The sequence below is a fragment of the Triturus cristatus genome, chromosome 1_1 (assembly GCF_964204655.1).
Source record: "Triturus cristatus chromosome 1_1, aTriCri1.1, whole genome shotgun sequence".
Classification (NCBI taxonomy): domain Eukaryota; kingdom Metazoa; phylum Chordata; class Amphibia; order Caudata; family Salamandridae; genus Triturus; species Triturus cristatus.
The window spans coordinates 80157724-80180804 of NC_140579.1; the positions used below are offsets into that span (position 1 = coordinate 80157724).

Here is a 23081-nt window from a genome sequence, read left to right on the forward strand (position 1 = left end):
GCATGAGGAGGTACAAGCAGATGGGGTACGAGAAGAGCACACTGCATGAGGAGGTACAAGCAGATGGGGTACGAGAAGAGGACCCTGCATGAGGAGGTACAAGCAGATGGGGTACGAGAAGAGCACCCTGCATGAGGAGGTACAAGCAGATGGGGTACGAGAAGAGCACCCTGCATGAGGTGGTACAAGTAGATGGGGTAGGAGAAGAACACCCTGCATGAGGAGGAGCAAACAGATGGGGTACGAGAAGAGCACCCTGCATGAGGAGGTGCAAGCAGATGGGGTACGAGAAGAGCACCCTGCATGAGGAGGTGCAAGCAGATGGGGTACGAGAAGAGCACCCTGCATGAGGAGGTGCAAGCAGATGGGGTACAAGAAGAGCACCCTGCATGAGGAGGTACAAGCAGATGGGGTACGAGAAGAGCACCCTGCAGGAGGAGGTACAAGCAGATGGGGTACGAGAAGAGCACCCTGCATGAGGAGGTACAAGCAGATGGGGTACGAGAAGAGCACCCTGCATGAGGAGGTGCAAGCAGATGGGGTACGAGAAGAGCACCCTGCATGAGGAGGTGCAAGCAGATGGGGTACGAGAAGAGCACCCTGCATGAGGAGGTACAAGCAGAAGGGGTACGAGAAGAGCACCCTGCATGAGGAGGTACAAGCAGATGGGTAATGAGAAGAGCACCCTGCATGAGGAGGTACAAGCAGATGGGTTACAAGAAGAGCAGCCTGCATGAGGAGGTACAAGCAGATGGGGTACGAGAAGAGCAGCCTGCATGAGGAGGTACAAGCAGATGGGGTACGAGAAGAGCAGCCTGCATGAGGAGGTACAAGCAGATGGGGTACGAGAAGAGCAGCCTGCATGAGGAGGTACAAGCAGATGGGGTACGAGAAGAGCACCCTGCATGAAGAGGTACAAGCAGATGGGGTACGAGAAGAGCACCCTGCAGGAGGAGGTACAAGCAGATGGGGTACGAGAAGAGCACCCTGCAGGAGGAGGTACAAGCAGATGGGGTACGAGAAGAGCACCCTGCATGAGGAGGTACAAGCAGATGGGGTACGAGAAGAGCACCCTGCATGAGGAGGTACAAGCAGATGGGGTACGAGAAGAGCACACTGCATGAGGAGGTACAAGCAGATGGGGTACGAGAAGAGCACCCTGCATGAGGAGGTACAAGCAGATGGGGTACGAGAAGAGCACCCTGCATGAGGAGGTACAAGCAGATGGGGTACGAGAAGAGCACCCTGCAGGAGGAGGTACAAGCAGATGGGGTACGAGAAGAGCACCCTGCATGAGGAGGTACAAGCAGATGGGGTACGAGAAGAGCACCCTGCATGAGGAGGTACAAGCAGATGGGGTACGAAAAGAGCACCCTGCATGAGGAGGTACAAGCAGATGGGGTACGAGAAGAGCACCCTGCATGAGGAGGTACAAGCAGATGGGGTACGAGAAGAGCACCCTGCATGAGGAGGTACAAGCAGATGGGTTACGAGAAGAGCACCCTGCATGAGGAGGTACAAGCAGGGAGGGGCACTAGAATAGCACCCTGCATGAGGTGATACAAGCAGATGGGGTACGAGAAGAGCACCCTGCATGAGGAGGTACAAGCAGATGGGGTACGAGAAGAGCACCCTGCATGAGGAGGTACAAGCAGATGGGGTACGAGAAGAGCACCCTGCATGAGGAGGTACAAGCAGATGGGGTACGAGAAGAGCACCCTGCATGAGGAGGTACAAGCAGATGGGGTACGAGAAGAGCACCCTGCATGAGGAGGTACAAGCAGATGGGTTACGAGAAAAGCACCCTGCATGAGGTGGTACAAGCAGATGGCTTACGAGAAGAGCACCCTGCATGAGGAGGTACAAGCAGATGGGGTATGAGAAGAGCACCCTGCAGGAGGAGGTACAAGCAGATGGGGTACGAGAAGAGCACCCTGCAGGAGGAGGTACAAGCAGATGGGGTACGAGAAGAGCGCCCTGCATGAGGAGGTACAAGAAGACCACCCTGCATGAGGAGGTACAAGCAGATGGGGTACGAGAAGAGTACCCTGCATAAGGAGGTACAAGCAGATGGGGTACGAGAAGAGTACCCTGCATTAGGAGGTACAAGCAGATGGGGTACGAGAAGAGCACCCTGCATGAGGAGGTACAAGCAGATGGGGTACGAGAAGAGCACCCTGCATGAGGAGGTACAAGCAGATGGGGTACGAGAAGAGCACCCTGCATGAGGAGGTACAAGCAGATGGGGTACGAGAAGAGCACCCTGCATGAGGAGGTACAAGCAGATGGGGTACGAGAAGAGCACCCTGCATGAGGAGGTACAAGCAGATGGGGTACGAGAAGAGCACCCTGCAGGAGGAGGTACAAGCAGATGAGGTACGAGAAGAGCACCCTGCATGAGGAGGTACAAGCAGATGGGGTACGAGAAGAGCACCCTGCATAAGGAGGTACAAGCAGATGGGGTACGAGAAGAGCACCCTGCAGGAGGAGGTACAAGCAGATGGGGTACGAGAAGAGCGCCCTGCATGAGGAGGTACAAGAAGACCACCCTGCATGAGGAGGTACAAGCAGATGGGGTACGAGAAGAGTACCCTGCATTAGGAGGTACAAGCAGATGGGGTACGAGAAGAGCACCCTGCATGAGGAGGTACAAGCAGATGGGGTACGAGAAGAGCACCCTGCATGAGGAGGTACAAGCAGATGGGGTACGAGAAGAGCACCCTGCATGAGGAGGTACAAGCAGATGGGGTACGAGAAGAGCACCCTGCATGAGGAGGTGCAAGCAGATGGGGTACGAGAAGAGCACCCTGCATGAGGAGGTGCAAGCAGATGGGGTACGAGAAGAGCACCCTGCATGAGGAGGTGCAAGCAGATGGGGTACGAGAAGAGCACCCTGCATGAGGAGGTGCAAGCAGATGGGGTACGAGAAGAGCACCCTGCATGAGGAGGTACAAGCAGATGGGGTACGAGAAAAGCACCCTGCAGGAGGAGGTACAAGCAGATGGGGTACGAGAAGAGCACCCTGCATGAGGAGGTACAAGCAGATGGGGTACGAGAAGAGCACCCTGCATGAGGAGGTGCAAGCAGATGGGGTACGAGAAGAGCACCCTGCATGAGGAGGTACAAGCAGATGGGGTATGAGAAGAGCACCCTGCATGAGGAGGTGCAAGCAGATGGGGTAAGAGAAGAGCACCCTGCATGAGGAGGTGCAAGCAGATGGGGTACGAGAAGAGCACCCTGCATGAGGAGGTGCAAGCAGATGGGGTACGAGAAGAGCACCCTGCATGAGGAGGTACAAGCAGAAGGGGTACGAGAAGAGCACCCTGCATGAGGTACAAGCAGATGGGTAATGAGAAGAGCACCCTGCATGAGGAGGTACAAGCAGAAGGGGTACGAGAAGAGCACCCTGCATGAGGAGGTACAAGCAGATGGGTAATGAGAAGAGCACCCTGCATGAGGAGGTACAAGCAGATGGGTTACGAGAAGAGCACCCTGCATGAGGAGGTACAAGCAGATGGGGTACGAGAAGAGCAGCCTGCATGAGGAGGTACAAGCAGATGGGGTACGAGAAGAGCAGCCTGCATGAGGAGGTACAAGCAGATGGGGTACGAGAAGAGCACCCTGCATGAGGAGGTACAAGCAGATGGGGTACGAGAAGAGCACCCTGCATGAGGAGGTACAAGCAGATGGGGTACGAGAAGAGCAACCTGCATGAGGAGGTACAAGCAGATGGGGTACGAGAAGAGCACACTGCATGAGGAGGTACAAGCAGATGGGGTACGAGAAGAGGACCCTGCATGAGGAGGTACAAGCATATGGGGTACGAGAAGAGCACCCTGCATGAGGAGGTACAAGCAGATGGGGTACGAGAAGAGCACCCTGCATGAGGTGGTACAAGTAGATGGGGTACGAGAAGAACACCCTGCATGAGGAGGAGCAAACAGATGGGGTACGAGAAGAGCACCCTGCATGAGGAGGTGCAAGCAGATGGGGTACGAGAAGAGCACCCTGCATGAGGAGGTGCAAGCAGATGGGGTACGAGAAGAGCACCCTGCATGAGGAGGTGCAAGCAGATGGGGTACGAGAAGAGCACCCTGCATGAGGAGGTGCAAGCAGATGGGGTACGAGAAGAGCACCCTCCATGAGGAGGTACAAGCAGATGGGGTACGAGAAGAGCACCCTGCAGGAGGAGGTACAAGCAGATGGGGTACGAGAAGAGCACCCTGCATGAGGAGGTACAAGCAGATGGGGTACGAGAAGAGCACCCTGCATGAGGAGGTGCAAGCAGATGGGGTACGAGAAGAGCACCCTGCATGAGGAGGTACAAGCAGAAGGGGTACGAGAAGAGCACCCTGCATGAGGAGGTACAAGCAGATGGGTAATGAGAAGAGCACCCTGCATGAGGAGGTACAAGCAGATGGGTTACAAGAAGAGCAGCCTGCATGAGGAGGTACAAGCAGATGGGGTACGAGAAGAGCAGCCTGCATGAGGAGGTACAAGCAGATGGGGTACGAGAAGAGCAGCCTGCATGAGGAGGTACAAGCAGATGGGGTACGAGAAGAGCAGCCTGCATGAGGAGGTACAAGCAGATGGGGTACGAGAAGAGCACCCTGCATGAAGAGGTACAAGCAGATGGGGTACGAGAAGAGCACCCTGCAGGAGGAGGTACAAGCATATGGGGTACGAGAAGAGCACCCTGCAGGAGGAGGTACAAGCAGATGGGGTACGAGAAGAGCACCCTGCATGAGGAGGTACAAGCAGATGGGGTACGAGAAGAGCACCCTGCATGAGGAGGTACAAGCAGATGGGGTACGAGAAGAGCACACTGCATGAGGAGGTACAAGCAGATGGGGTACGAGAAGAGCACCCTGCATGAGGAGGTACAAGCAGATGGGGTACGAGAAGAGCACCCTGCATGAGGAGGTACAAGCAGATGGGGTACGAGAAGAGCACCCTGCAGGAGGAGGTACAAGCAGATGGGGTACGAGAAGAGCACCCTGCAGGAGGAGGTACAAGCAGATGGGGTACGAGAAGAGCACCCTGCATGAGGAGGTACAAGCAGATGGGGTACGAGAAGAGCACCCTGCATGAGGAGGTACAAGCAGATGGGGTACGAAAAGAGCACCCTGCATGAGGAGGTACAAGCAGATGGGGTACGAGAAGAGCACCCTGCATGAGGAGGTACAAGCAGATGGGGTACGAGAAGAGCACCCTGCATGAGGAGGTACAAGCAGATGGGTTACGAGAACAGCACCCTGCATGAGGAGGTACAAGCAGGGAGGGGCACTAGAATAGCACCCTGCATGAGGTGATACAAGCAGATGGGGTACGAGAAGAGCACCCTGCATGAGGAGGTACAAGCAGATGGGGTACGAGAAGAGCACCCTGCATGAGGAGGTACAAGCAGATGGGGTACGAGAAGAGCACCCTGCATGAGGAGGTACAAGCAGATGGGGTACGAGAAGAGCACCCTGCATGAGGAGGTACAAGCAGGGAGGGGCACCTGAAGAGTGCCCTGAAGGACGAGATACCTGCAGGTAGGGGTATGATAACTGAAACTTGCAGGAAGAATCTGTCTAGGAAAGGAGACTGCAGCTATCTGGTGAGAACTAAGAACAGTGCCCACCTCTAAAGCAGGGGCTTCTCAGTGCAGCTGGATGCTCCAAACCCACATTAAAATGGGTGCAGCGCTGGTGGAGTTCTGGACTTTTGGAGGCTCTGATTGAGTGTCTTGCTAATTTCCTGCCAGAGACCACAACACCTGCACCAATCTCCCAGGCAGGACCAGCCGAATGTTCGAAACCGGCCCTTGTCAGGGAGAAGTTCCCTCAAATACGTATCCCAGAAGGGAAAAGGCAGATGCACAGGAGAAGCAGGCACCTGTTTAAAGACCATCCATGTGGGTCTAATGTTTGTTAAGGCACTGAGGGAAGGTGACATGTGTGGAGGGTCAAGCAGGGTTTCCAGGCAACCTTGTAAACAAAGAGGGAGTTGCTCAGGGAACAAGACTGCCATAACAAAGCCTCTTGCATCTGGCTACAGTTTTGTTGCTTCATAAGGTGATGGACAAGACTCTCATAACAAGGCCTCTTGCATCTGGCTACAGTTTTGTTGCTTCATAAGATGATGGACATGACTCACGTAACAAGACCTCTTGCTTCCGGCTACAGTTTTGTTGCTTTGTAAGATGATGGACATGACGCACAAGTTACTACTTGTGTAACGATATATCTGTAAGAGACATTAGTTGGGGATAGATTCCTTACCTTAGAATATCCCCAGGCGTCAGACTGGATCCGGAAAGGTTTTCGTCAGCAGTACCCCTGCGCGTCGGTAGGTGGCGTCGTGCGGCTCCGCATCCGTCGCAAGCGCCGAGATGACGTCATGGAGACTACTTAGGTGCCACCCGTGCGTGCTGACGTCAGTTCTGTACACGACTTTCCGCGCCAGGAACGCAGAGCCATGCAAGAAACTTACCACTGGTGCCATGAAACTAGGGCCTTGAAAGGGATGACCTTAACTCTAGAAATCAGTTCGCAGAACGGGGAGGATGGGTGGGGCGGTAAGGAATTTATCACTAACTAATGTCTCTTACAGATATATTGTTACACAAGTAGTAACTTGTGCATCTGAAAGAGACACGTTAGTGATAGATTCCTTACCTTAGAATAGATACCCCAGCAATACCAACCCAGGTGGTGGGTCTGCGAACAAGATTACACTAGAAACTCATGGAGAACAGAACGGCCAAAGAAGCCATCTCTCCGGACTTGACTGTCAAGGCAGTAATGCTTAGTGAACGTGTGCAGTGAGGCCCACGTAGCTGCCTGACCAATGTCCTGCAAGGGAACGCCGCATCCCAAGGCAGTAGTGGCTCTCCGGAGTCGGATGATTCATTAAAAAGGCAGGGTCACCCGGTGCGATGAAGCCTGGCCACGTTCTTATCCACAGGAACCCATGTGGCTGGTCTAGACCAGGTGCCCATCAAAACATCCGTCAAGGCCTCATTGAACGGAAGAAGAGGTTCCATAGAACTTGCCGCTGGCTGAAGTACTTCAGTAAGGAGGTTTGTTTTGAGAGTGACAGTAGGCAGATCAAGGTCAAGAGCCTCAGCTGCTCTACGGAGCCCCACAGTATATGTGGCGCCCTCCTCCATGACAGCGGGAGGAGACAGAAAACCAGGCTCAGAGGAGAGGTCAAGACCACCTGCATCCTCCGATTCCTCTGCTTACTCCTGTTCGGACTCGCACTGCCATGCAAGAGGGTCCTCAGACCCCTCCCAGTCAACCCCCTCCTCCACGGCCCGAGGCACAGGCTGCTGCGGTGGGTGAGGGACAGCGGAATAGAAATGCTCCAACGGCTCCATGTCCCAATTAGGGTCCCAAGCCGGAGCCAAATTGTCCGGAAACCTGGGCAAGGGTGGAGGTGGGACGAACGGGACCCATTGCGGCACCAGGAACGGAGCCGCAGGGGGTGCCGGGGCCGGAGCCGCTGGCGGAGGACCCTGCACCACCGGGGCCGGAGGCGCCAGCGGAGAACATTGCGGCGCCCATGCCGGAGCTGCCGGTGGCAACCAAGGGCTCTCAACTGGGACCGCGTGGCCCGAAGGCGCGCCGACGAGAGCCCTAGGCCTAGAAGTTCTTGCACCTAGGCCGGAGTCGCCGACGGACCCTGATAAGGTGGGTGGGCCGTGGGACTCTCAGGCTCCAGCGGAGCCGCTGGGGAAGAACTCCTGGCCCCCTCGTCAGCGTCCGGAGACCGACGGGGGGACGTCGGAAAGTGTAAACGCTTCTTTGACTTTTCCTTGTGACGTCTCTTACTCGATTCCGAGGGTGAAGACTGCGACCCTGAGAAGCGATGATGATGGCTCCGAGGTCGGTCCCTCGAGGACCCCTGGACCTCGAATGGCGCGAAGACGACTGCCGGGCCTCCAGCAGCTTTCGGGACCGCTCCCGCAAAGCCTTCAGAGCCATGGGCAGACAGTTGGAACATGACCGGGAGTCATGGTCGCACTCCAGACAGTAGAGACAAACGCCGTGGGGGTCGGCCACCTTCATCGTACGGCGACAGGCTCGGCAGGATTTAAACCCAGGCATCCCTACGCGGCACCAGGAGCCAAGACTCAAAAGAAGTAGAGACAAATGTCTCAAAAAAGTTAGTCAAAAAGTGACTAGGGTACGTGCTCTAACTGGATCTGCGCTTGCTGGCACGGAAAAAGAAAGAACTGACGTTAGCGCGCATGGGTGGCGCCTAAGTAGTCTCCGTGACGTCATCTCGGTGCATACGACGCCAGCAAAGGAGGCGGAGCCGCACGACGCCACCTACCGATGCGCAGGGGTACTGCTGACGAAAAACTTTCCGGATCCAGTCTGACGCCTGGGGATATTCTAAGGTAAGGATTCTATGTCCAACGTGTCTGTTTCAAATTCACATAACAAGGCCTCTTGCTTCCGGCTACAGTTTTGTTGCTTCGTAAGATGATGGACATTTCTCACATAACAAGGCCTCTTGCTTCCGGCTACAGTTTTGTTGCTTCGTAAGATGATGGACATGACTCACATAACAAGGCCTCTTGCATCCGGCTACAGTTTTGTTGCTTCGTAAGATGATGGACATGACTCACATAACAAGGCCTCTTGCATCCGGCTACAGTATTGTTGCTTCGTAAGATGATGGACATGACTCACCTAACAAGGCCTCTTGCTTCCGGCTACAGTTTTGTTGCTTCGTAAGATGATGGACATTTCTCACATAACAATGCCTCTTGCTTCCGGCTACAGTTTTGTTGCTTCGGAAGATGATGGACATGACTCACATAACAAGGCCTCTTGCATCTAGCAACAGTTTTGTTGCTTCATAAGTTGATGGACATTACTCACATTACAAGGCCTCTTGCATCTGGCAACAGTTTTGTTGCTTCGTAAGATGATGGACATGACTCACGTAACAAGGCCTCTTGCATCCGGCTAGTTTTGTTTCTTCATAAGATGATGGACATTTCTCACATAACAAGGCCTCTTGCATCTGGCTACAGTATTGTTGCTTCGTATGATGATGGACATGACTCACATAACAAGGCCTCTTGCTTCCGGCTACAGTTTTGTTGCTTCGTAAGATGATGGACATGACTCACATAACAAGGCCTCTTGCATCCGGCTACAGTATTGTTGCTTCGTAAGTTCGTAAGATGATGGACATGACTCACATAACAAGGCCTCTTGCATCTAGCAACAGTTTTGTTGCTTCATAAGATGATGGAACAGGAATATCTATGTTGTAAGGTGTATGGGCATGTACCCCTGCCTTGGGGGTCTGAATGCATGTGAAACTGATTTCTTGACATTTTGTGAGGCCTTGTAACACACTAATATGGCGTGTGCACACAAGGCTTGGCCTTTCCATGAAAATGTGAGGTTAGTCATAGAAAGAGGTTCCAAGATTTGTTAACCATTAGGTTTCAAAATACATTTTGTCTATGTCTGAGTAGAGTACAGCACAGATAGAAAGAGGAAAATGCCTCAGGGGATTGTTTTTGTGCAGGAAGGTTTACACCTTCCTGCACAAAAACAATCCTGCTTACAATGCAGACACTCATCTGCGCCCGTTCGTGCCCAACCGTCGCAAGGAGCCATAACCCCTGCCTCCCTTACATCAGAACCGAGGTACACCACAAGAATCACTTACTCTTCTGAAGCCTTACCTAAAATGGACAATTTGCACAGAACCTGTGCTCCTTCAGACTCCTCTTGCAACGAGCCTTTCCCAACCCAATTAGAATTCCCTGTAGCCTGTCTACCCTGTTGATTTCACTGTATTCACGAGGCTTTAAAAGACCCGAGCATGTCATCACGGCTGGTTAACAACAATAAATACATGGCAGTCGACACCCCCATAGACTCACAAAGAACTGCCCTCCGCCTGTTTACTCCTTTCTCAGGAGGCTTCTCGGCTGTGAACTAATCAACCTATTTGAACAGAGCATCAGTTTTAAAGGGACAGCGTATGCCCATCATAAGAAGTGGGTATGTACCCCTATTCCTATCCTAAGCCATATCTGATTACAGTTCATGGTATCCAGAAAATTCAGTTGTAAATCAAAGTTACTTGCTGCCGGGCAGCAATTTGCAGACAGTCATACAGTACATTGACTGTCAGAAATGTGGTCTTTAGTCGAGGTATGCGCACTATCCAAGTAGGGACCACAATCCTACTCAGGAAAAGTCATTCACACACCATAAATTATCCTGAGCTCATCCTCTTGTAGTTTGGCACTGATAAGGCAGGCCAAACTTAGGAGGAAAAGTGTAAAGTATTTGTGCAACACCACACACAGTAACACAATGAAAGCACCAAAAAAAGACTCCACATCAGGTTTGAACAATAGATATTATTTTTAGAAATAAAACAAGACAAAAACAACAAAAATTCAATAAGTAGAAGTTGAGTTATGAATTTTTAAAGAATAAACGTGCCTGTGGTGATTAGAAGCAATAAGCGCCAATGGGAGTTATCTGGTTGCACTGGACAGGGGCAAAGTCAGGAGTTCGGGCCGACCGCATTGTAGCGGGCCGGAACAGGAGCAACACAGGCCCGCTGAACACAATACCTTGATCCTGGTCACAACAGCAAGATGCGGCGTGCAGAGGAGCAATGCATCAATGTTGTTCCCTCAGTTGAGGTGATGCATCGATTTCCTTCATGCAATGGTGACGATGCAGTGGTTCCGAAGACAATATGCTGAGCGAGAGGCATTGGTTCTGCATCCGGGATTCTCCATGCAGTCATGGGAATGTGTCGATCTTTCCACACTGCAACGGTGGCGATGCAGCAGTTCTTTGAGGCGATGCGCTGGTTCAGAGCGTGATGCATCGATTCTGCTCCTGCAACAGGGTTGATGCACCAGTTCTGCTACAGAACGACTGGAGATGTGTCTAGTACACCAGAGCAAACACTTGGGACCACTTCCAATGGACCAGACACAAAAGCAGGAGTAGAGACTTTGATATACCCGAGTCTCAAGCAACAGGAGGCAGGCCCACACGCCCTTGGGTTCAAGGCAGAGTCCAGCTCTCCCTCAGCAGGGTCAGAGAGCAGCAGGCAGCAGGGCAGCACAGCAGAAAAGCAGTTCTTCCAGATCCCCCGTCCGGCAGTGTGACAGTCCTTTAAGCAGCACAGCAGTTCTTCTGACAGAGATTCTTTACAGGTCCAGAAGTACCTGATTTGGTGGGGTCAGAGACCCAGTACTTATTCCCAGTTGTGCCTTTAAAGTAGAGGTTACTTCAAAGAAGGGTCTTTGAAGTGCACAGAGGTCCTTTCTTTCCAGCCCTGGCCTCAGGCTCACTACAGGGGGCAACCAACCCGTTGTGTGAGGACAGGGCACTGCTCATTTAGGTGTACATGTCAGCTCCTCCCTCCCAACTTGCACAGGAAGAGCCATCACCTAAACTTCCTGTGTTTGAGGCTGTCTGGAGGGAATGTACAAAGTCAAGCTGTCACCCACTCCAGGCGTGTATTTGAGACAGACTGTGGGCACACAGAGCTTTAAGAGCCGAAAAATGTCCACTTCCTACAAGTGGGATTTTGAAATAGTAATGTTAAATACAACTTTACCACTTAAAAGTGTAATAAAGAATTCCCAATGTTGACCTATGAGAGGAGTAGTCCTCACAATAGTGAAAAACAAATTCAGATGTTTTTGCTGCAGGACATGCAAACCTAAAAGTACATGTACTACCTTTTATGTACACAGCACCCTGCCCTACGGGCTACCTAGGGCCCACCTTAGCGGTAACTTATGTGCAATAAAAGGGGAGTTTAAGGCTTGGCAAAGGGTTTTAAATGCCAAGTCTAAGTGGCAGTAAACTGCACACACAGGCTTTGCAGTGGCAGGCCCGAGACATGTTTAAAGGGCTACTTATGTGGGAAGCACAATCTGTACTGCAGCCCCACTAGTAGCATTTAATTTACAGGCCCTGGGCACCGGTAGTGCACTTTAATAGGGACCTACAGGTAAATTAAATATCCTAATTGTGGATATACCAAATGTAACCAGGTTTAGGGGAAAGGTACATGCACTTTAGCATTGGTCAGCAGAGTCCTACGGTCAACAAAAAGAATCAGCAAAAAGGCCAGAAAGCATGCAAAACATTTGGGGGAGGCCACCCTAAGGCTGACAGATCTAACACTCTGTAATATAACTGAGGGTCACCCATAATAAAATACTATCACTGTCCTTCAAATTAAGTCATTCATAGGCTACAGGACCTTCCTGTATCATTAATGTTTTGGGCCCATATTGTACAAACTACATCTTTATTCAAATGTATGTAACTTTTGTTTTCATGCAGCAATCTCTACTTAATCTGGTGCCACAAAAGCCCCGGTGAATTTATCATTGCCTATTCTACTCCCCGGGACACAAGGACTCCACGCGACTAGACACTTTAAACAATGGACGACTGCATCGCAGTTATATGATGTCTGGTGGACGAATTACCCGTGGATATGGAATACTCGTATTAGGTTATTGGTAGAAAGGGTAGGAAGAACCTCAAAGGTAAGAAACGTGAGAGGGATTAGAGTTCCAGGGAGAGGAATGTACTCCAATAGGAGCACGGGCCCTCACACACCCGGATGGGTATTATGCTTCATCATTGGTCTAGCTCCTCGTCGGACCGGTGCTGCAATGCCCGACGGGCAACCACTAGGAGACTCTTTGCCACAGAGATCTTTTTCTCAGCCATCTGGTGAAGTGGGGGTATGTGGGCGGCTCGAGTATTGTTTGTAGAATCACTGTTGCATGACTGATTATTATAACACAAATTGAATTCAGTCAGGATGTAGTGTAGGTTTTTTTCTGAGGTCCTGAAGAATCCCCACATGATCACTTACAACATATACCAGGCGAGAAACATGTTGACCATGTTTTAGATCAATTTATTCACCAAGCTAACTAGGACCATTATATCATTAATCAGCACTGCACTTTTAATTAGGAGGGTGAGTTCAATCGTTAAATAGCCTGACCGTGATCATGAGCATACCTATTTTAACCTACTCCTTATTTCCACCCTACATCACCCATCCGGGTGTGTGAGGGCCCGTGATCCTATTGGAGCACATAACTCTCCCTGGAACTCTAATCTTTCTCACATTTCTTACCTTAAGGAACTGCACACCCCTTCTACCAATAAGATTATTGTTACATGGAGCATGTGTGCTGGACTTGAATAGCTCCTGGTTCCCCTTTTTGCAGAAAACTCTTATAATGCTCTGGGGCACCAGGTACAGATTGGACTACATTCTCTGGAATGAAGAGTTCTGGCCCAGGGTGCTCAATTCTGAGTACTTGGGCCAGACAACGTCAGATCACAACAGCCCTCTCAAGTTTACCCTCCGATTGGGGGCGGGGTGAAGGGTTAGGACGCCGATACCAACTGGGGACTGTGAACAGAGGCCCTTCTTGACATGGTCCGCAGAGACAGCATTAGCACACACTTGCTTCATTATCTTGAGGGGAACAAGGGATACATGGGGTCCAAGGGAATGAATGGCATGCAATGAAGCTGGTAATGAGGGGACATTGTATTAGAAACTCATGGGGGCGAGGTCCTCCTTCCTCTGCAGCATGTTAGAGTTCAAACCTCGCCTGCGGGTGGCCCAGCTGGAGGCAGTAAAAGTGGTCGAGGCACAGGCGCCTTTGACTGATCTTTATGCTCAGTATACAGAAGAGTTGCACCATCTTAATAATATTGATTATAAGGCCTCTCGGGCTCGCACAATGCAGATGTTAGCAAGCTGGGGCATACCCTAGCATGGCTGCTGCGATCGGCAGTCCCTAGAACTCTTATAGGGGCAATTCGTACTCATGCTGGCAACATTGTAAACATACATGCGGACATAAATGAGGTATTTGTCCCGCATTATGAGGTACTGTATTCCCCTCCCATGGGCTCTCTCCCAGACCGCATTCTGGACTATATCCATGGGGTTACCCTCCCATGCAGGGTACCTCTGCAGTTCCAAGAGTTGGAACAACCTCTACAAATAGAGGAGATAGGGGCGGCGATATGTCATATGGCCCGGAACAAGGTTCTTGGAATGGACGGGTTTCCTGTGGGATACTATGCTACATTCAGAGTAACTCTTGCCCCCATGTTACTTGCAGTTTACCAGGAGGCACATCAACGGGGAATGTTGCCTGACTCCCTACAAGAGGACATCATAGCAGTGTTACCCACGATTGACAGGGATCCCTTAGAGGCAGGCTCTTATCGCCCGTAATCAATGCTCAACATTTATTATAAAAGTTAAAGCAAGGTGCTTGCAAATTAGCTGCTTCCACTGCTTTGGTCACTGGTCCACCCTGACCATGTGGGTTTATCTCCCAAAGGGCAAACTACTATAATACATGTTGGTTGTGTCACAATATGGGAAAGGTGGAGGGAAGCGTGGAACTTCCAATGGTGGTCTCCTTGGATTTTGAGAAGGCATTCAACACCTTACGGGTGTTGTATTTGCTATTGGTTTTGGAGGCCTTGGGGATAGGACCTGAGTTCCTCGGTTGGGTCAGATTGACCCACACGGCACCGCGAGCCAGGCTTAGAATGGGACACCAGATATTGCACCAGTTTGAGAACAGGTATCCACCAGGGCTGCTCCCTATTGTTGGAACGGGTGAATACGATGTCAATGAATACCATGATATGTGCCGGCCCAACAACTGCAATACCAAAAAATGCAATATCAACGTATGCCATAATCTGTGCCCGCATGACCATGCCAATACCCGTCAATGCAATATCAATGTGTGTCATAACCTGTACCCGCACAATAGCGTCGACACCAGCAATGACGATATAAATGTATGTACTAATCTACACACAAATGTCAACAATGTCGGTGTACGTTATGACCTAAGCATACACAACCGCGCCAATACCAGTGAGAACAATGTCAATGTATGCTATGACAACTGTATGCACAATGTTAAGCATTTCAATACAAATGATAAGAGTGACTGCCGGGTCCCTAGTTACGGCAAGGTGGGTGACTGTCTCGGGTGGCAATGCCCCTAGCACAATCACAGGATACAAACGCATCATAAGTCCAAACCATTTGCCCAAAATGACGTATCCTATATATCACTCCCAGTCTCACTTCCTGCCTCCACAGCCGGTCTTCAGTACAGCCATGCTATGTCGAACAAGAATCCACACTAGAGTTCGCCATCCCGGCCCCACTGGTGCATAAAAACAGGCACCCAGGACAACTCACTCACGTCCAGCTTTGGGCACGCTATGCAAGTCTCAACCACTTCACTGTTTACTGCCAAATGGAGGCCCACCTATAGTTTCAAAACGAGGCAGCTGTTCCAGTAGCGGAAGCCAGGCTTCCGTCAGTTTGAAGAAAGAGGTTTTGGAAAGGCCAGAGAACTCCATCAGCCATGCACAAATCTGGCACCAAGTCAGTGGGAAAAATTCACCCAGGAGAGTAGCCGGTTTGGTTCACTTACTCACAACACGACAAGCCCCAGCTGCCACCTGATTCCCATCGTGGGCAGAACATTCAGCCTTTTCCTCCTCTCCCCTAAAAGCTTCCAAGAAACATCCAATGTCTGCCCAGTGGATAGGCCGGGTAGGAGCCTCTGTTTACCGCCAAGTGCAGTAAAACCTAAACATCCTGAGTCTGAGGGAGAGGGGAGCGATGGGAGGAAAAGGGATCCACAAATGACTTTTGCAGCCCGCCCCTGGAGTGCAGGGATCGGCTCATCGGCTTTGCCCAGGTCAAAATGACATTACCAGGACCTCATGATCATCCAACCCCAGCCATGGCCACATCCAAGTCACAGAGACCATAGCCCAGCAATGGCCACGACGGTCATAGGGAAAATCCATTGAATTCAGTAGCACCACCTCCATCAGACAGAACACATAAAAGTTCCAATGAGATCCCTGCCGAGAATACACCACAAACCAACATAGTCCCAGCCTATTTTCCTATGGGGTCCAAACACAACCTCCATTAACCCTTGTTGAAGTTAGCAACACCCAAAAACACACATAACCGCCCTCTGGGACCTGCACAAAACAGCCTGACAACAGACCAAAGATTCTCGACCCTTACAGAAGCAGAGGGCAACTCAGTAACTCAGTAACTCAGCTCAATTAGAAAGAAACCTTGTCCCAAGCCCCGTGCAAAGACCGAAGGGGTGGGCATGTGTCAACAGAAACATAAGCCTAAAACATCAGTTTCTCCTCACAATTACACACTGCACATGATGTCCAAAAAGACACCGCTGTGCAGGTTAAAACATCACACATTTATGCAGAGCAGCCACCAGGGAAGAGCACTGTCTCCTCTGTGGCAAGGAGAGGGGGAACACCCACAATTCGAATAGACTTAAAATGTTTATAAGTCACCATTTTTCTCATAATTCTAGCACCTACTAAAATTATGTTAGAACCCCACCATTCCACTACAATTAGATTAGCTCCATCCAGTTCAAGAAAATGTTGCCTTCAGTAAAACCATAGAGTGTACCACTTACAAATAAATGCAGGAAGGTCCCAAAACTGGCTTATAATGTGTTTCTTCCAAGCAAACCTACAACCCGCAGCTCTTATACTGCAGGTCTGTGATCGAACCACAAGGGCCCCAACACTGCTGAGGTCCGCCATTTCCTCGATCAAAACTTTCAAATACTTTTTTACAAGGCCAATCGCTCAAGTAACGCAAATTCCGAACTTACGTTTCTAGCCTAGTCTTAAAATAGATTTTTTCTGCACCGCACCAGGACAAGACACCTCTGGGTTCCCAGATGCCGGTCAACAAACAACAAGAAACAGACGACAGGCATCTCCCTTCAAGACAACTCCAAAGCTTACAAAATGCTTCCTAATGCTATGTGTTTTTATATTTGTGTACATGCTCTCTCTAGCTGGGGTGCTCTCGAGCCCCCCAAAGTCAAAAGAATGCCTAATATCATGACTTCCGCATCTACATTCTTGCAATGCGAGCGCAGAGACCTTTCTCACGCATGCACTACACAGCGCACTTCTACACAACGCCTGGTATTAACGCATGACTGACGTGGGCATGCAAAGTACAAACAGGTCATGTTATATTTGTTCACTGATACCTCACACTGTAGGTGCAGACAGGCTTTACTTATCACAGGAGATAGCCTTTGAAAAAGCAAAGTGCCTCATCCATCTGTACCTAAGAAGAATCAGGGCAAAAATCCAACCCAATACAGTAGAACCCCGTACGACACTAGTAAACATCACCAGGTATGAGAGCACCAATGGGGAGGGCACTGTTAGGCCCCGAGACTTCATAGAAAGAAGTTCTCGCCTCAGTCTGTGGCCCTTAACATCTTGGGGCCACCTTCTTGAACGGCAAATGGGCCTGGGAATTCCAGTGCCGAGCCGCTCATCTCAATCACGCGGGGGGAAATGAGCTCCATGGGAGGGGGTCACCCCGTGCATGGAAATCTTGGATAGCAAGATCGATAGGTACACATGGTCGGAGGGAAAGTGGCAATTGTACGGAAACTTACATTGTATTCTTTATGTTTCAGAGGCAATGGAACCATACCATTGGACAACAATGAGAAATGCGACATGGTAATGCACATACCGGGCCTGCAATGGGGCACCTCCACGTTGATAGATTACTATTGGCAGTGTGGGGAACTTGCCTACTCCCAGCTCGTCACCGGATGGCGAGGTCTCTGCACTCTCGTGACCATACACACCCCAACCCTGGTTATCCCTGGCAAAGATCTGTCTGGTTTATCCCAACATATGTTACACAAGAAAAATCTCTGTTGCATCAGGCTTGAAGAAGAACTTCTCATTATTTTGGCTGTGTTCAGTGCAAGAACATTCTAGAAGAATTCAGACTGGTCACAGAGACTCAAGTAAACACAGGAGGGTCAAACCCCTTTTTCACTATGCAAACAAAAGCGATCACCCGCTGCCTACAAATAACAAGATGGGAGATGATGAAAATGATAACCAATACTGAGCTCGGCCTAAAAACGCTATCAAGGAGGAACTGCGAGCCATCCACCTCATGGTGATGCACCATCGGTACGTGTTGGACTTGATGAGTGCAATGGAGGGTGGGTGTGTGTCAAGATTGGTTCTTCCTGTTGACTTTTATTCCTCGAAATTTAATGGACAATGGAACATTAGCCCATGCCATCCAAGAACTGTATCATCTGCAAGCTGAAATGAAGAAGGAAGGAGCTGCCCCAGAGCAGGACACAACTATTCATGTCACTAATGCTGAATCTCATTGTTGTACTTCTGTTAAGTGGTTTCCTACAAGTGGGGGTTTCCTGCTGTAAAAAACGCTGCCCTAAAATTAGGTAATATGCACATAGCTAGGGTAAAGGTAACAGACACTACGCAAACACACACACACCCTTTCTAATAATATAACTGTCATGACATGTGAGGAGGATAGAGAAGTAGAAGAATCAACTAGAGGGGGGAATGCAGGAATGTATGAATACGGTGTCAATGAAAACCATGATATTTGCAGGCCCGATAACGGCAATACCAATAAATGCAATATCAACGTATGCAATAACCTGACCGTGACCATGCCAATACATGTCAATGCAATATCAATGTATGTCATAACCTGTACCCACACAATAGTGCCAACACCGGCAATGATGATATCAATGTATGTCATAATCAACGCACAAATGACGATACAGTTACTAGTAAGAACAATGTCGATGTACGGTATGACCTAAGCCAACATAACTGTCTCAATAGCAGTAAGAACAATGTCAATTTATGCCATGGCAACTGCATGCACAATGTTAAGGATATCGATAAAAATGAGACCAGTGACTGCCATTTTATTTCCAGGAGTTCTAATGAACTCACATCATTGCTGTCGAATTCACCCAAGGTGACCTCCCCATCAACCCCGAGTCAGAGATACGTAGTTAGACAAGTTCTACCACCCACACGCACGCCTATCGAATACAAGGCCGCAGGTAGGATCTCTCTTAACCTAAACACAAACGCACACCCAGGGAAAACCCTGGTCGATCCCACAGATAGATAGTTGCACCACAACAGGTCCGAGGATATTAGCCCCAATAAAACTCGTTTGGCAAACGGCTCACGTGCCCCAAAAATACCACAAAGCTGGATACCACATGTAGATAAAAAACACTCAACCAAACAGGACACGACTTGCACACCACATGTAGCGATCACACGCTCCTCATGCTGGACATCTAGACAAATACACACTGGCCCAACCGAGCGCTCCTAGAGGTCAAGAGCCAGCTGTGTCCCGCACTTGTTGATTTATGAATGAGATGCTTTTTTGGGATGTAGAAAAGTGTTTTATTGTACCTCATGAACTGTATATAACAACGGCCAAAACATTGTACATTGAGAGACTTTGAACAGTCGCACTCTGTTGGGGCTCTCCCAGCAGCTGCGTTTAATTAAACTAACTTGTTCCTGTTTTGCCAAATGCCTCTTGTCTTTTCATTTAAGGTAAATTTATATCCAAGCAACATTATCGCCCATAATTTGTGCGTTGGCTATGGAGCCACTTGATAAGTTGCTGACAACCAGGGGCCCAGATTGGGGTGTGTCGGTGGCAACAGATTGCTCCCAGTCTCCTTATATGCGGACGACATGCTGGTTTACCTACAGGATCACAAACAAGAACTGCCAGCATTGTATGATCTGCTATATTATTTTGGCGATGTGACAGTTCTCTGAGTAAATTGGGGAGAAGTTCTGTATTTTTCCCTTACATACAATGGTGCATGCAGATGTGGTGGGGTTGGAGCCCGGACGCTTGCCCTGGTGCCTTGAGCCTTCCGATACCTTGGTGTCAATGTTTACCACACGACAAGGATCTCTTAGACGGTAATCATGCTAGGCCTTGGACGTCTCTGTGCCAATCCCTGGGGTCTTGGACGCACCTACCCCAGTTGCCTATGGGACGTGCTTCCACAGCAAAGATGACAGTTCTCCCACAGCTCCTATATTTTTTTGCGGTAACACAGATGATACCAACCTCTTTGGAGATTTACGTGGTGTGATTTCTGACCAGATATGGGGCGGCGCTCGGAAAGTGGTGTCCATTTAGACATTTCAGCGGCCACTGTTGGAGGGAGGTCTGGGGGCACCTGACCTCAAGGTATAATTTGAGGCCACACAGATATAGTGGCCCATGCCTTAACTGCCACATAATGGAGGAGAGCAGAGCAATTCGGGAGGAGCTGGGTGATGTTGGAGTATTGTACTGGTTTCTGACTCCTGGGGGCCTGTCCGGGGAACTGGTTGCTAAACTCTGCTGGTATGGATATATCCAGCCAGACACAGGCGGATGCCCTACGCCCCGCAGTTACTGCTGTAAAGCACACCAGGGATGAGCCCTGCTGGTGGCACATGATTCGACACCGTGGCAAGAAGTGGGAGTGTCCCATATAGGCGACTTATATAACGATGCACCTGAGCTCCTTTCAAGATCTGCAAGACACATACAGACTGGGGGCTGATCTTATAATGCGCTTATTTTGTAAGTCAGGAACACCTGGGCAGTGGGACAAGAGGAACCGCCATCAAACTATAGGATACAGGGTATCCTAACATATGGATTGGGCAGAAGGGCAGTCACGGTGCTCTACACATCTCTGCAGGCTGCTGACGTGGACCATGCAGCACACAGTAAGCCTCGATGGGAGGAGTGTTTTGGGGGGCATTGTCAGTTAAACAGTGGGGGATGACACTGGAACCCGTGAAGAGCGTTTCATGTAATGCCCGCCTGAGGTTTACGCAGTCTCATTCTTTACATCAAACCTACTTTACACCGCAGCGGCTCCACAAGATGTTCCCAGGTGTGGCCCCGCTGTGCCCGCGCTGTTGACACCCGGAAGCGACTTTTCACACATGGTGAGGGATTGACCGACACTAGCACAGGTATCGGTGCAGGTGATGGAACATATTTTGGCAGTAATTGATGCGCACTTACCTCCTGATCCTCTGCTCGAAAGAGTTTGTTAAACGGACGGAGCACACCAAACACCGAATGAAACTGGTAGACCTGGCCACGGCTCTACTTAAGTGCCTGAGATCCAAGTCCTGGAAGGCAGCGCAGCCCCCTCGGAGGAATGTTGGCTCAAGTGGTACATAAATCGGCAGTAGCGGAGGCTGACACCATGTCTCATGACCAGCAGCACCAAGGGGGTGGTGCTGCCGCCAGGCTCTGGGATATGCAAGTGCTTAAACTCCTTGACAAATTAGACACCCCTGTGTGATGGTTGAGATGGCTCGGCGTCAATGCTGGCCTCGACTGTGCACTTCGTTGGGGGACCCAGGACACCCGGTCTGTGTGCGCACTGCGCTTCCCATCCCCCCTCACACTGATGCTCCTGCCATACCCCCTGTTGTTACAGTGATCATGTTATTGTGCTTCAGTTGCCGCCCCCGGGGACCAAACCTGTTTTTGGCAGTTTTTGTTATTATAACCCTAATTTTATATTTTTGCCATCACCCTGATGGAGCTTTAACCACTTTGTTACTTCCATTTGCTATAATATTGGAACAACACGTTTCCATGTACACTAATTCCACTTCTACATTGCTTGCTGATATAGGGTCATACTACTGTTTCCAATGGGAACTTAAGTGCTGATATACGTATTGATATATATCTGTGATCTGCTGTCAGTACCATTTCTAAATGCCTCATTCTATAGCTCACTGTTCACCCTAACATGAGGTTGGCGCAGGTAAAAATATGTGGTGTCCTTCATTAGGAGTAAAGTAAGCGCTGTAGAACAGAAAGAAGTCTTTTCACACTTCTGAGAAAGTTGGTTTATTTCCAATTCTAACAGATTTTACTTCTCATCCTGCTGCACATTTTCATCCTGCTTTTTTACATTTTGCTCATCTGTCTCCATTTCTTAATTACTGTCACTGGGATTGGTTGGTGGGCGGCACCCCCCACCCCATAGAAAAAATACATGAATATAAAACAACTCGTCCTCATATTGAGATGGGTTCCTGGCATGTATGTGACACTGTAAGACGTTAATGTAAAGTCAACTGTGTGTATGTTTGCATTGGCCTCCCAGCATAAAAGGGACCGTATAGAAATGTCTGTATGAATGCTGTGTGCCTGTCGGAGTGCATGGCGTCACTGGGCATTGACCCTGACAGGAGATCATGTGTGTTCCGCCGACACATGTAACACTGCACACAAAATATAGATAATTTACTTCCTTCTTTTGTTGTATTTACCAAACTGTATCTCACCTTCAGGAGTTCCCACGCCGGCGCCTCACACTTCCTTTCTATCTCAGTTATCAGGGCCTTGAGAGAGGTGATTTGATTGGACAGTTTAGTAATATTTGCATTGTCTACCATGGTGATTTTCTTCTCCATCTCCTCCAGTTTTCCATACAGTGTTTGTTTATTTTCTTTCAGGAGCTGCTGCAGTTTTTCAAACTGAGATTCAATTTTCTGCTTCTCAATTCTTAACCTGTCCTGTGAGGAGCAAAGAAAAGATGGTTAGATATTAAAAAGCTTTCTACAAGCCTTCCTTAGAGTGGGAGTCCAGAGGGAGGTGGGGAGGTTGATAGTTTCCGCAGAACACTAGCGTGCTTTTCCTAATTTCTTAACTGCAGCCTCTTACTAGCTTCCCTTCTACCGTCTTCTGTCCTTCTCACACTCCTGCCCTCTCCTTCCCTCCGACACCTCACAAACTGTAGAGCGGTCGGAATTTGTGAAGCTGCAGTGACGCTCGATCCATGGAGCGAGGGCAAGGAAGCAAACCCACTGCAGGCAGGGACGCTCGATCCATGGAACGAGGGCAAGGAAGGGAACCGACAGCAGGCAGAGACGCTCGATCTATGGAGCGACTGCAAGGAAGAAAACCCACTACAGGCAGAGACGCTCGATCCATGGAGCGAGTGCAAGGAAGAGAACCCACAGCAGGCAGAGACGCTCGATCTATGGAGCCAGTGCAAGGAAGAAAACCCACTGTAGGCAGAGACGCTCGATCCATGGAGCGAGTGCAAGGAAGAG

At 49.9% G+C, this 23081-nt stretch overlaps 1 protein-coding gene across 1 annotated transcript in view; it reads right to left on the reverse strand.

Annotated features, from left to right (window-relative positions):
• Positions 1 to 23081, reverse strand: part of LOC146869502 (E3 ubiquitin-protein ligase TRIM39-like) — a 153322-nt gene that overhangs the window by 81319 nt on the left and 48922 nt on the right. The window contains exon 3 of the mRNA XM_085601337.1: positions 22311 to 22541. Coding sequence (XP_085457463.1) covers positions 22311 to 22541 — 231 coding nt within the window. The remainder of the gene's footprint in view (positions 1 to 22310; positions 22542 to 23081) is intronic.